The sequence below is a fragment of the Adiantum capillus-veneris genome, chromosome 11 (genome assembly GCF_014529385.1).
Source record: "Adiantum capillus-veneris isolate H3 chromosome 11, ASM1452938v2, whole genome shotgun sequence".
In the NCBI taxonomy this organism is placed as follows: Eukaryota; Viridiplantae; Streptophyta; class Polypodiopsida; order Polypodiales; family Pteridaceae; genus Adiantum; species Adiantum capillus-veneris.
In genome coordinates, this window is record NC_140941.1 from 38,907,372 (window position 1) to 38,921,570 (window position 14,199).

At 50.7% G+C, this 14,199-nt stretch overlaps 1 protein-coding gene across 3 annotated transcripts in view; it reads right to left on the reverse strand.

Moving 5' to 3' along the window:
* The window catches only part of LOC147447124 (uncharacterized), a 326,621-nt gene that overhangs the window by 72,207 nt on the left and 240,215 nt on the right, over positions 1–14,199 (reverse strand). For all 3 annotated transcript variants that reach the window (XM_086523017.1, XM_086523016.1, XM_086523015.1), the window contains 5 exons: positions 6,820–6,915; positions 6,587–6,655; positions 6,466–6,510; positions 6,281–6,376; positions 6,118–6,195 (listed from right to left, as the gene is read on the reverse strand). In XM_086523017.1, coding sequence (XP_086379143.1) covers positions 6,118–6,195; positions 6,281–6,376; positions 6,466–6,510; positions 6,587–6,655; positions 6,820–6,915 — 384 coding nt within the window. The remainder of the gene's footprint in view (positions 1–6,117; positions 6,196–6,280; positions 6,377–6,465; positions 6,511–6,586; positions 6,656–6,819; positions 6,916–14,199) is intronic.

Consider the following 14,199-nt stretch of genomic DNA (forward strand, 5'->3'; position numbering starts at 1 on the left):
CTTTCGCTGAGAGTCGGTTTGTGGATACCCCTCATAGAGTACAGAGTTTTCCCATCGATCTGATGGCTCCACCTCCAGAGGCTGATACTACGGGTGTAGCAGTGGCCACCACTCTATCTCTTGGATGACAGATTCAGGAGCTCACCATTGTAAATATGCAGTGGTGTAGCGTAGATAATGTGTCGTGCTCTCTACAGTGGGTGGTGCTCAGTGCAATGTGTGTGACAATCTCACTCAAACAGACAACAACAGAGCTCACAATAAACAACAGAGCTCACAAGAGCACAACAACAGAACGGAACATATGACTCGACTACCTCAAAGACTGATACAGACCCTGGCGTGGCAGCACACTCAGCTCCAGCCCAAGACTCACAGGTACAATGGGGGTGTCGAGGCTCAGATGTGCAGGGATGGTGTAAAGACTCTCTCACTCTAGACCACTACGTACCAATAATCCCACTGACCCAAATGACTACTCATATGTACAATCATAAAGAGCCACCAACGGCTCATAAATGTCCAGTCAGCTAAGTCTATCTCCAAACTGAGCGGTGGTGGTGACCTGGCCACGATGTCGACTAGACCACCGTCGGTACCCTGCCTGCCACGTGTCACCCCCAGCCCAGAGGTCCGTCCAGTGTGAACCAGACCAACTGTGACTAACTGTCCAACTGTCTGCCTGTCCTGTGAAGTGACACCGTAGCCCTGCTACAGGTTGCCCGCCACAAGACCGCTACCCGTCTCGGAGAGCGGAACTGAAGAATTGAAATAGCGGCGATCTACTGTTGGTGGTCGGATGATGGAGGAGGAGGAGGCTGATAGAACGGTGGGTAAGGAGATGGAGGCCAAGTGTATGGTGAGGGGTAGTGGCCATGAGGAGGGTACATCGGGTATGGAGTAGCCACTCCATGAGCAGCAGGCTGTGCCGGGTGAGGGTGAGTAGGTGGAGCTGTTGGAAACCCACGAAAAGACTGGGAAGGCTGCGAGGGTGGAACAGGTTGTTGGAATCCTGGGAAGCCGTAGAAGTGCTGAGGAAACGATGGGGACTGGGCGGGGGAGGCCATAGAGGGTCCACGAAATTGTGATGAGACCGATCCTGCTGGCTTAGATTCCATACTGGTAGGATTTGCTTTCTCTGCTGTGTGAGAATTCCCTGAATGTACTTTGGAAACGTCCGTCTGTGCATGTATTTGTGTTGCCATAGCAGGAACTTGCAGAGAACCCAGGGTTGTAGTTGTAGTTGTAGCTGAGAACCTGGAGAAGATGGAACCCCTGTTCTTTCCGGAGCGCGCAGTAAAAAATAATACTGTAACATTGAATACAACTGCTCACTCTTGTGAAAGTCTGGATGTGAGTCTAGCAAAAGTTCCTGACAAGAGTTTGCAGTTTCTTCTAGTGAGAGATTCGAGAAGGTTTTGGTGGCAGGCAGAGGTGTCAGCACAGTCAATATTCCCATAGCCTGTCCGATATCCTCCACTGTAAGTATAGTACCATTCAACTTTGGGAAAGGGAACTTAGCTTGGCAGTGGAGATATGACAGGACAAATCTGCCTGAGCCAAATTTTGAAGACCCAAGTGCATTATTTGCTGCTGAGAGAACACATCCTTGAGTACCGGATTCAGCGCCTGTAAATGATATATCATTAGTATAGGTACCTTGGAGAGAGCACCAGACGGGCGAGGCACCTGAAGAGTGGTTACCCTGTCTGCAGTGACTGACTGGGGTGAATCTTCCTCCGAAGATTCTCCTGAAAGCTGCTCTGAACTAGGAGTTTAGTCTGATTTGTAAGAGCTATCCCCAGAGGAGGTAGAGGACTCCTCCTTAGACTATAAGTGCTGCTCTCGATTCCTAGTACGAACCATCGTAATGCAATAAACGCGAGAATCTGCAACTGAATGTTTGCCTTCAGAGATAGGAACGTCTTGAGAGTGAGAGGAACGCCTGTAGATGGCCAAAAGATGTTAGAGCCTGAAGACCTCTGATAGCTATGAAACTTCTGAAAGAGAACAGCTCTTGAATTATGTTTGTAGGCTTCGTTTTGCTTTTGGCTGGCCAGGCTTTCCAATTTTCCAATGAACAACTAAAGCAGATTCCTTCGCTTTAATGGCACCAGGCGCCTTGTTGTGGAGAAAGCTAAGCTTTGCTCGGATGCTAATAGCAGTGGCGGCAGGAGGGAAAAAGGCGAGGGCTAGGGAAGGGCGAGGGTGAGGGGATAGGGGGCGAGGGGAAGGGGATGGGCGAGGGACGAGGGGAAGGGGATGGGCGAGGGCTAGGGAAGGGCGAGGGGTAGGGGATGGGGCGAGGGAATTGATAGGGGGCGAGGGCGAGGGTAGTTAGGGTTAGGGCGAGGGTGAGGGTAGTTAGGGTTAGGGCGAGGGGCGAGGGGAGGGGATAGGGGGCGAGGGCGAGGGGAAGGGAATGGGCGAGGGGAATTGATAGGGGCGAGGGCGAGGGTAGTGGATAGGGAGCGAGGGCGAGGGGAAGGGGATGGGCGAGGGGCGAGGGGAAAGGGATGGGCGAGGGGCGAGGGGAATTGATAGGGGGCGAGGGCGAGGGTAGTTAGGGTTAGGGCGAGGGGCTAGGGGAGGGGATAGGGGGCGAGGGGCGAGGGTACAGTGGCTAGTGGATAGGGTAAGTGGGCGAGGGAGAGGGTAAGGCTCGGGATAGGTTAGGTCAAGGGTGAGCCAGACCAAGGCTAGGGCGAGGGCGAGAGTAAGGGGCCATAAGCTTAGAGAGAGGGAAAGCAAGGGCGAGGCAGGCCAAGGCCAGGGCGAGGATTAGGGCTAGGGGGGGTTGAGAGGAGAGACAAAGTCGGGGTAGAAAATAATAGGAAGTTTTAACGCGTAGTAAACTATCCCAGAGACCATAAAGATGTAGCTACGAACAATATTAAAAAGCATTGATCATTTCGAGTACTCAGAAAGAATTAGCAGTGGCAGATACAATGCGAAGTGCTTTCATAAATACCCCGCTCAAGGATACAAGGCATAATGCAGATCAAAGAACTGAGTTGTACTTGAGAGGCAAAATCTGCCAAAAGACCTGAGTCGAGATTGAGGAGATTAGGTTATGCCCAAGACAGACAGAGATTGGAGATAGAGAGTGAAGGATAGAGTTGATCCAATTCCAGAATAAAACCCAATTACCTTATCAGAGCCTGCAGAAGGAGAGCTGTCTAAGGAGAGGGTGTAAGAGATAAGATGAAAAGGAACAGCAAGATGCCGAATATAGTGATTCCGAAGTTATTTAAAGGTTCAGAAACCTGCAAAGCTCAACACTTGATTTTAGCGTGGTTAAACCCTCGAGTGGCAGCTTAAGCATGATAGCATTTGATCCGAGATCCATTGACTAAAGGCAGCGGAACTCCTTCAAGAGTGGCTAATTGTAAAGCTCCGTGGGGTAGAATCTCCATCACCTTATATGGTCCTTGCCATGCTGGGACTAACTTCTTGGCTTTTTTCAGAAACTTGGCCTGATAAAGTAGCACCAGTGCTCCTTGCGTTATTTGCGGCTTTCTGAGATGGCGATCATGCCAGGCTTTACGACAGAGCTGCTCTGCTTCTAGAGCCAGTGAAGCCAAACTTCGGCTTTCCTCCAAAAGGAAAAGACGAGAGACAGATGCAGACTCCAAATTTCCATTGGCACGAAGACTGCCTACTCGCGGGGATCCTGAGTTGAATTCGAAAGGTGCTATCGCTTCCAAACCGAAAGCCAACTGAAATGGGGTGCTATTGGTTGTGGCTTTGAAAGAAGTTCGATATGCCCACAGGGTGCCGTGAATAGCTTGAGCCCAAGTCGAAGGATGAAGATGATTAGAACCTTATTTGTACTCTATGCCTGCCCGTTTGCTCTCGGGTAATACGAACAAGATTTTCAATGAAAAATCTTGTAGTTTGCAAGCAATGTGGAAATTGTGTCATTTACAAAGTGACTACCCCTGTCACTGGTGATTTCCAAGGGACATCCAAACCTGCACAAAATATTTTCGTAGAGAAACTTTGCCACCGTAGTGCCAGTGCAGTCCGTTGTTGCCAGTACCTCTGCCCACTTTGTTGCATAATCTGTAGCCACCAAGAGATACTTCCGATTGCCGGGTTGGGCGGAAGGAGTAATGGGACCGACAAAATCAATTCCCCATCTCTCAAAGGGTTGCCATGCCATTGAGACTTGTAGAGGACGGTTTGACTGCTTGCTTGGTTTAGGACCACAGTGCTGACATACATCACATACCTTGACATAGGCAATTGCATCCCGAAAAATATAGGGCCACCATAAGCCACACTAGAGAATTTTCTGAGCAGTAATATGACCTGGGTAATGGCCACCAGTGGGACCACTGTGGGCATCCTCCAAAATAAATTCCACTTCATGAGGGGAGACACACCGCCTCAGAACACCATCTTGCCCTGATTTGTATAGCTGGCCCCCAATCAAAGTGAAAGCCCTAGACTTCAGCAACAGACATCTCTTCTGCAGGGGAGAAGCATTCTCAGGGTATAGGCCAGTATAAAGCAGATGCAAAACATCGCCGTACCATTCCGGAGTACATGAAGAACCATTTGTTTGAGATTTTATTGAGAATACAGGTTGGATTTTTATTTAATTTCTTTGATCCTGATTTAACTTGTTTGGGGTCTATTTGAACTTGTTTGACGTTGCTTTCAACTTGTTTGAAACATGAATGTATGATGATAAAGAATGACGAATCCTGATTATGAGCAAATGATGACATGGTATGGCCGATGGCATGTGTTTGTCATACTATGAGGTGGATGCTCACTATGGTGGCAATACTTATTATTACGTTAATGCAGATTGTAGTAGCATACATTTATCCAGCTACTAGTCCAAACTGGTTATAGTAAGCATATTTTCCACCAAACCTCAAGAAAGCCTTCTGAAGAAAGGTACTTGCATGTACTAAGGAAAATAGGCAAAAATTGCACGATGGCATCACTTACAAGAGAGGTGGTGAGAGCACACTTGGTTGTAACCTGAGGTTGGGCGGAAGAGACAGAAAACACTATCACCAAGATAAAAGAGTAATCTCATGAATAAGTGAATAAACAGCCTACGACTTCAATCTGTTCTATGTGAGTCTTGCGGCTTGCCTTGTCGAATATTAAGCCTTTACCAACTCTAGCACATGTACAAGCCTACAGTTTTACTATGCGACAGCCGAAGCTTTAACATGATTGCAAGAAAACTTATTATTAAGGCTTGTATAAAGCAGAAAATGTGCAACCCTATCCTTGATGGAGAGGTTAATTTAGAGTAGTTTCCTACAAAGGACAATTTTGTAGACAGTTTTAATAAAGCTGTTGGAAACAAGCCGTTGAGATGGCATCTTCACTGGGAGTCGGGACGAGACAATAGTTCACACCTTTGGGATACATCTGGAAAAACTAACTATGGCTGTTCTGAGGACAACTGCTGTAAAAAGAGAACCGTCAGACAGAAAATGGAAGGGCTGCTGTCATCCTGGTAGAAGGGGTGCCACACTGAAGTTCATGTGAACTTGACTATATGTCATAAACAGCAGACCAACCAAGTTGCTATTTACGTAATGAACAGCCTGCTTGCAGAAATTTTCTACACACGTGCTTTCCTGGCTATTCTGTACTTATGTGAGATTTAGAGACTTGGTATTTTTGCATTCACCGGTTACTCAATGTTTTTGTCAGCTATTGAAGCTTATCACCAAAGCACAGGACTGGGAAATGGCCGCTATTCATTATCAGCAAAAGAAAAAAAAGGGAACTATGCCCCCTTGTTGGAATGCTATCTTTCATTTGCACAGCACATTGAAGTTTTGTACACTGTCTTTTATTTGGATCATTTTGCGCTTCTGTGCATATGTTTGAACAGAGTTATGTTTCTCTGCAAATGAAAATTTGCTGTTATCTCACTATCTTCTTGCTGCTAGAGTTCAAAGTCATTTCATCCTCACCGAACCCCTTAAGTTTTTTTAAACAATAAAGTACTTTATGAGCAGCTCTTATGCAGTGGAATGTCAGAATCAGAGCTCTATTCAGCGGTATCATTGCAAAAGAAGGACAGCATTTTTTCACAAGAATAGAAACGCTGAAAAAAAGATGATGTGTAATCCTGACCTTTAAAGGTTTCTTGTAATTGATTCTATCCACGTTTAGTTGTCCCAATGTATCATGGATCAAATGGGTTCGCCTAACCTGTCCAAACATCGTAGAAGTAGACAGACATCACTGCAAATTTGACCTATTATCTGTAAACGTCCAGCTATTCAACTAAACATACCCTTAATACAAGAAAAGGGCATGCAAATATATCTCCTGATAATTTTTGGAAGATTGCTTCTTTCACTATCTTGCTTTTCCAAATGTCTGCTTCCACCTGCCATGAGTGATGCGACTGCATGCTATTTGTGCTATTTTTCCTCACAAACAGCACAAATTGAGATGACAAAGGAGCCTGATACCGACCTGCAATATTTTGCTTTTCGCCCGAGGTGTCAAGATGAAAGGGACCTGCCTCATTGTGTAAGCATCACAGTTACCAACCACCATCTCATTCCAAATGACAAGATTTTGTCGCACAATTCACCTGGCAGAAAGAGAGAAATGCCTGTGATTCCTTGTCATCCTTGCCTTGTTGCCACTTCAAATATTCTTCCTGCATGTAGAAGTTGAACCAGAACCCTTCATCAAGCATGGCACGGCAATGAGTTGCAAATACTTTCAATTGCTGAACAAAAAAGTACCCCATTCTTCTCTACATTTGGCTTCACAATGGCACTCTAAAGCATATGCAATGGAGCTGGATGTAGTATTACGTACAAAAAAATCCGCAGTTTCACTGATTTCTTTACTGTAGAATTCACTGTAGGGAAGGAGGTGTTCCAGCTTATTTGCTTCGTGCAAAAACCACAATGTCTGCAGAAAAAACGAAACAACAACATCAAGCTCATCAGATTACTTCAAAATAAAAAGGAAAACAACTGTAACCAAAGGGGTTTTAAAAATAATCCATACACCTTAAACTTTGAAAAGATTGCCATTGTCAGGCTTGTTTGTATTGTTGACAACTATGCACAATGAATGTTGTGTCCAGTGATCATTCAACTCAATTACTCTGCTGCTTATTGAAACTTCGGTGGAGCTGGCATTTAGGATGACGCGTTCGCTGATCTGCTTCGCCCCCTGCGCACCCTCCCCCTGCTCGCCTGCCTGCCGCCTACAGCCTCTCGCAAACTATGCACAATGAATGTTGTGTCCAGTGATCATTCAACTCAATTACTCTGCTGCTTATTGAAACTTCTGTGGAGCTGGCATTTAGGATGACGCGTTCGCTGATCTGCTTCGCCCCCTGCGCACCCTCCCCCTGCTCGCCTGCCTGCTGCCTACAGCCTCTCGCAACCCTCACCCTCTACCCCGCCAAATCTGCTCGCAGTGCCCTGCCTCTCCTTTTTTCCTCGTCCGCAGCCCATTACCCCGCCGCATTCGCAGCAACCCCCTCCACCACCTCCACCGCCTCCACCTTCAGACTCCTTTCCGTCGCCTCCTCCTCCCCCCCTCCCCCACCTTGTAGCAGGCTACAGTCACTTTCACAGGACACACTTAGTACAGTAGGCTACAATGTCACTTTCACAGGACACAGTTAGTACAGTTGGTCTAGGCTGGTTCACACTGGACGGACCCTCTGGCCTGGGGAGTGACACGTGGCAAGGTACTGACGGTGGTCTAGTGGACCTCGTGGCTAGGTCACCACATGGCTGACATTTATGAGCCGTTGGTGGCTCTTTATGGTGGTACATATGAGTAGTAGCGGTTGGTCATCGAGATATTCTCTTCACCTCTGGTCCAGCGACGAGTCGGCTAGAGTGAGTCTATACACAGAGCACGTCTTCACCATCCTTGCACATATGAGCCTCGACACCCCATTGTACCTGTGAGTCTTGGGCTGGAGCTGAGTGTGCTGCCACGCCAGAGTCTGTATCGGTGCTTTGAGATAGTCGAGTCACTTGTTGTGGTCTACTCTACTGCTGCTGTGCAGCTGTTGTGTCTCTGGGAGCTCGGGTGTGTCTATTGTTTCCTGTTTTCAGTCTGTTTGAGTGAGATTGTCACGCACATTGCACTGAGGACCACCCACTGTAGAGAGCACGACACATTATCCGCGCTACAGGTGCTCTCATTTTGGCGATCACGGTGGGACCTCAATTGAAATCTCACTTTGTGAGTAAAAATCTTGAAGCTAGTTGGGTCTATCTAGGTTAGCCTACCTTGCCTTGCATTGTTCTAACTGGTGTAGTCCTCACACGCCCTAGACATCTCTTGCCTTGGTCCAACCTGCCCTGGTCCAACCTGTCCTCGTCCCTAGTCTAGTCCTCCTCGTCCCTGGTCTAGACCTCCTCGACCCTGGTCTAGTCCTCGTCCTTGGTCCAACCTGGTCTAGTCCTCCTCATCCCTTGTCTAGCCTGGTCTAGTCACTTACCTGGTATGGTGGAGTCTAGACCTGTCTTCAACCAGTTACAAATTTTCTTGCCCAACGCTTGGTTGGACTGGTAGTCACTGCATGACACATACAAGGCGGTCAGTCGAGCGTCAAAGCGCACTACTGAGCCCTTTGAAGTACTATCACAGAAGACGACCTTTGGCACCTTGTAGAAGTCCATCGACCTCATCACCTATACTTCCACAAACGACATCACCCATTCCTTCATCCGGTTCTGCATCTTCCCGATCACCTTCTCTAGTAAAGCTCTCTCCTATTCTGCTACAGCAGGCTATTGAGCAACAGGCTCAACAAGGAGTCATGGAGCCGTTAGCTAGTGTTTTGGCCAAGGTAAACATCAAGTTCCCTACCTTCAAAGGACTCTCTTCAGAAGATGCTGACGACCATGCAAGAAGGTTTGTATCTCTCTGTAGGGGTCGTGGTCTGAACAGAGAAGATGCTTATTTGTTACTATTTCCATCCACCTTGGATGGTTTAGCAGACAAATGGTACAGACAGTTTGCAGAGAACCATTTTGCAACTTGTGCAGCCTTAAGACAACAATTCTGTGCAGCTTTCAGGCCAGGAGACTACCAGGAGAAGGTGTTGGATGAGTTGGCTAACATGGTGCTCCAGCCAAAGGAGACTTTTTTTTTTTTCCGAGAAAAAGATCCTTCTATTAGTTAATGAAAGCTGCCCATAGGGCTACATCCACCTCTGCAAGAGAGGGCTACAACACACATGATGGGGAGACTCTCCCAATGAAAAAAAACAGCATATATACAATGGGGCTAAATCAAGAGATGGGAGGAGGGAAAAGCCACACAGGTGGACAATAGTGCCATCTGAGCACCCCCTGGACCATGGAATAAAACGGCCCAGGGCGCCAGAGACGAAGGAAAGCCTCGCGGCGCTCCCGCATGCGGTCAGAGCTGCCCTGTAGTCCCTCAAGCTGTCCTCTGAGAGTGTGGATCAGCTCTAGCCAAAAGTCACGAACAGTCTCCGCTGGTGGTACAGGGCGAGCCTCAAAGATGCGGAAACAACGGGCCCGCCGTTGATGAGCTCCCAACACTCCGCTCTCTCACTGCTCCACTCTTGTGGAGTAAGGTCTGTAGCAGGCTGGAGTGTAGGTCGACCCCCCTGTATCACTATCATCCTGCTGGTGGAAGATAGCTCAAACTGAAGTGCCGGGCCCGTGAGGGTGGACCAAGCCGCCGCCCCCCAAGTGTACTGTCGAGCCGTGGAGAGGGCAGGCATCAGCCGAAGAACTCGTAGCCACACCTGCTGGGCCGAGGGGTAGTCCCAAAGACAGTGTCGCTGACTCTCCACCAACTGGTCACAGGCTGTACATGCGGCCGAGAGACCACTATGTACAAGCCAGCTCCCTACTGCTGTGGCTCTGTGTGCAACCAACCACTGGAACAAGGTGACGCGCCTCGGCTGTCTGGAGTCCCACAGCCTCTGCCAAAAAGCTGCCAAGAACTCAACTGTGAGACCCTCCTCCTGCCAATGACGTGCTGCAGCGGGGCGGGCCTCTCTCTGTGCTGCAAGTATATGACGTCCAAGCCGAACAGTGTACTGAAAGAAAGGGACTCCTGGGCGGTCTGCAAAAGAGAATGGGTCCCTCCATAGCCACTCACCAGGATCCCACTGTACTCGTGCCAGTGGACAGCACTCCCAAGCCCATAGCCTCCAGTGTCCTGTCTAGGTCTCCAAGGTCTGCCCACATCTGTGTAAATTGGCCTCTTGGCCCTCTAAGTACAAGGCTGAGTCGTCGGCAAACTCAGCGTCCAGAAGCTCATCTCCCCGTATAGGGAGTGCTAAGCCCCTCAAACCAACCTGCTGTGACACCAAAAATCTGCTCATCGCCTCCGCATAGAACAGAAAGAGAAAGGGGGCAAGAGGACAACCCTGTCTGACCGATCGTGTGAGCATGAAGCGCTCACCTCTACCTCCTGCCAAAAGCACTTGACTGTGGGCCTGCCTGTACAAAGATGACACCCCTCTGATCCAAGCCTCTGAGAAGCCCATCCTACGTAGCGTGCCCCCTAGAAAGTCCCAGTCAACTCTGTCGTATGCCTTCTCAAAATCGAGAAGAAGAATCGCAAGGTCCTCCCCACGGAGCCGTGCAAGGGCACAAGCCTCCCAAAAAGTGAAGATGTTGTCAAGGATACTGCGTTCCTTGACAAAACCTGTCTGAGTCCCATGTATAAGGCTCTCCAAAAGTGGCTGAATCCTCAAACTCAGAGCCTTGGCAAGAATTTTGTAGGCTGAGTTGAGAATGGTGATGGGACGCCACTGTCGAATCTCATCCAAGGAGCCACCCTCCTTTGGAATGAGGTAAATCAGGCCCTCACTCATGCTATCCGGCATCACTCCTGTGTGTAGAATGTACTGAAAGGCACTACAAAGATCTCGGCCAAGCAGGTCCCAGTACTCCAAGAAGAAGGTGAAAGTCAGCCCATCCTCACCTGGACAGCTACCACGAGGGAGGGCCCTAAGGACCGTGTGCAGCTCCTCAAGCTGAAGAGGTAACTCAAGCCTCTACCGCATCACTTCAGTCACAAGACAAGGCATCTGTGCCCAGACCTGCTCCCTGCATGCATCCTGTCTCTCTGACTCGGACTCAGCCGACAGTAGCTCACGGTAAAAGTAAGTAGCAACTGCACGCATATCCTCTGGCTCACAAACAACTGACCCATCGGGTCTCCTCAACTGATTGACCTTGGCATGCGAGTGCCGAGGTCCCACTGTCTCAAAAAAAACACCTGTCACTCTGTCACCCACCTGAGTCCACTGAGATGCCTGTCGGTGGAAGGCAAACTCATGGCGCCTCTCCTCTGTGCAAGCAAGCTCCTGTCGAGCCTGCTGTAGCTGCTCCTCCAACCATGGACTGTCTGGATGCTGCTCCTGCATCCTCTGTAGTGAAGCAATGCCTCGTCTGAGACGCTGCTCCTCCTCTCTCGCTGCAGCCCGTCGAGCCAAAGACTCCTGGAGAAAGAAGTGGCTAAGCTGAGCTAGGCCTGAGGCCACTCTGTCTGCAGGTGGAGCCTGGCTGTCCATGCCCTCTGTCCATAGAGCCTCGACCCTCTCTCTGAGTGCTGAGTCCAACAAGACCCGCTCTGGGATGCGAAGCATCGTGCTCCCACTCCTCTGCCTGTCTGCCACTGTGAGGATCACTGGTGCATGGTCCGAGAAGGATGTCCCTGCCAGGATGCCCACTGATCCCCCCAAGTCACTGAAGTGGTCACTAGTGTAGAAGCGATCTATGCGCGATAGATTCACTCCTCCCACTCTGCGGTCCGATCTAGAGAAGGCAAGACTCTCTGGAGGCCTCACAAAGCCAGAATGCTGCCATGTATCCGGGACCCTCAACGTCATACAAAACCTCTCCCAAGCTGCTAACTCGACTCCATGCAAAGTAGCATGGCTGCCTCCGATCCTGTCAGAAGGGTCCTCCAACATGTTGAAGTCCCCTCCTACACACCACTGGTCAACCTGTGGCAAAGACTCAACAATCTGTGACCAAAACTCTGCACGAGCACTCGCCACATTGGGCGCATAGATGTTCAGGAAACCCACAAGGCTACCCTGAACCTGCATAGTAATCCACTGAGCCCTGCCTGGTACAATAATCCCTCTGCCCACAATGGCCTGCTGTAATGAGTCCGCAATAGTCATACATACCCCACCCTGGATGCCTCCAGGTCCAAAAGCAGCTGACCAAAAGGTATCATAGCGTCCACGCAAAATCTGACCACATCGCCGAATGCGGCTCTCAGACAAATGGTGCTCCTGAAGCATAAGGAGATCAATCTCTCCTCCCACAAGGCAACGCTGAAGCTCCTGACGCAATCGGCCCCGCTGTCGCTGAAACTGGGGCCCACCTAGTCCCTGCACGTTCCACGAGACGATCCTCATGGGGAGAGAGAGAGAACAGATGCTGCCGCAGCAGCAAGACGAGCTATCTTCGAAGCAGGCTTGGATGGGGAGTAATCCGCATCCGAGCGTCCTCTAGATAGGCAAGACTGCAGTGAGTGCCTGGTCCAAGCCCAAGTAGAGCGAGCCGTGCGTAAAGCAACCTCCTCTGTCCAGGAGTCCTCATGAATGAATACATAGCAAGGCAAACACTGCGTATCAGCAAAAAAGTACACCACAATGTGTCTACATCCTGCAGAATCTGGGGGTGTCACCGCAAACTTGGCCAGTGGCCACAAAGTCTGCAGCAAATCTGTAATGCCAAGTTCTCCCATGTGGTGAGAGAACTCGAGAACCTGTGTATGCAACCATCCCACCACTGAGTCGAGGGACCACTCTGTCTCAGTCCTGCCACATAGGGGGAAGGAGAAACCAACTGCTGAGTCCAAGGCCTCTGTCCCCCTAGCGGCGAGGAACAAAGCGTGGACTCTGAAGCAGGCTGCCTCGTGGTCTGCTGCGGAATCGCCAAGAAAACGAGTAAACCTGTAATCGAAGAAATCCCAGCGGCGTCGGAGGTCAAAGCTCGTCAAACCACGAGGGATAGCTGCAAGAGGAGAAGTCTGAATCTGCAGTGGGGGCCGCATGAAGGGCTAACCCTCTCTCGCTAGGCGACTCGTGGCGAAGGCGCTGCCAAGAGATCTCCTGGCCGCCGGCAAGGGTCCAGTCTCCTGAGCTGACTGTGGTACTGAAGCAGGAGGAAGGGGAGAAGGGGCTGTGGGGGGCGGGGGAGAGGAGAAGCGGGGTGGGGCGGCAGAGACATGGGGGGGGCGAGGTGGGGAGTGAGCGGTAGCAGAGGGTGGGGGAGGGCATGAGGAGGAGGAGGGGAGATCGGAAGGCGGAGCGGCTGGCGAGGGTGAAGCGGAGGTGGTGGCTGGCGTAGGGGGCTCCTCCTACTCAAGAGGACCAAAGCGGTTCCCCGTGGGAACCCACTGTTGCTGAGTAGGCACCTGGGGGCCACTCTGAGTGCCAGGCTGTCGCTGTGGCCCCTGGCGTCGACGGCCACGGGCCTGCTGCCACCCCTCCTCCGCTGGAGCCCCAGGCTCGAAGGGTGGCGCTGAATCTGTGCTCTGTGTCGCTGGCTGTGGCTGAGGCCCAGCCTTGGCAGGCTGGGGCTGAGGCTGAGGCTGAGGCTGGGGTGCGGGTCGTGGTCTCCTCCGTGGACAGGCCTTCGCTAGGTGGCCCATCTGTCTGCAAATGAAGCACTGGTTCGGGAGACCCGAGTACTCCACACTTTGTCTAAACCAACCCCCACTCACCCGAGGCAGAAGGATGACCTTCGGGAGCGTGTGGGTATCTCTGACCAAAACTCGAACTGAAGGGATGCCAGCCGCCTTGGCAGCTACTGATGCTGCCGTACGAGGTGTCTCCAGGACAGTTCCGATGGCGGAGCCAATCCTGGAGAGAAGTGGAAGGTACTCCCTCCGTAAACCCGGAAAGCAGACTGAGATGGGGATGTCCGCCTCCTCTACTAGCACATCCGAAGACGGGTCAAAACCATGTCGCCACTGTCGAAAGTGGGCGCGTGATGCTCGGATGGCCAATGGACTCATAGCTATGACCTTGGAGGCCATCTCAGAAGTCTCGAAGTCAATCTGGTAGTAACCCCGTCCGAGAATCTGGACATCCAAGATCTTGCCCACCTCTGCGAGGAGGCGGGCCTGGAGAAGGTCTCGCAGCTCTCCTCTGCTGGGACGAGTGCCGAGAACCTTGCAGATGACAGAAGTCGCCTGCAAGCGTTCTACCTCTGT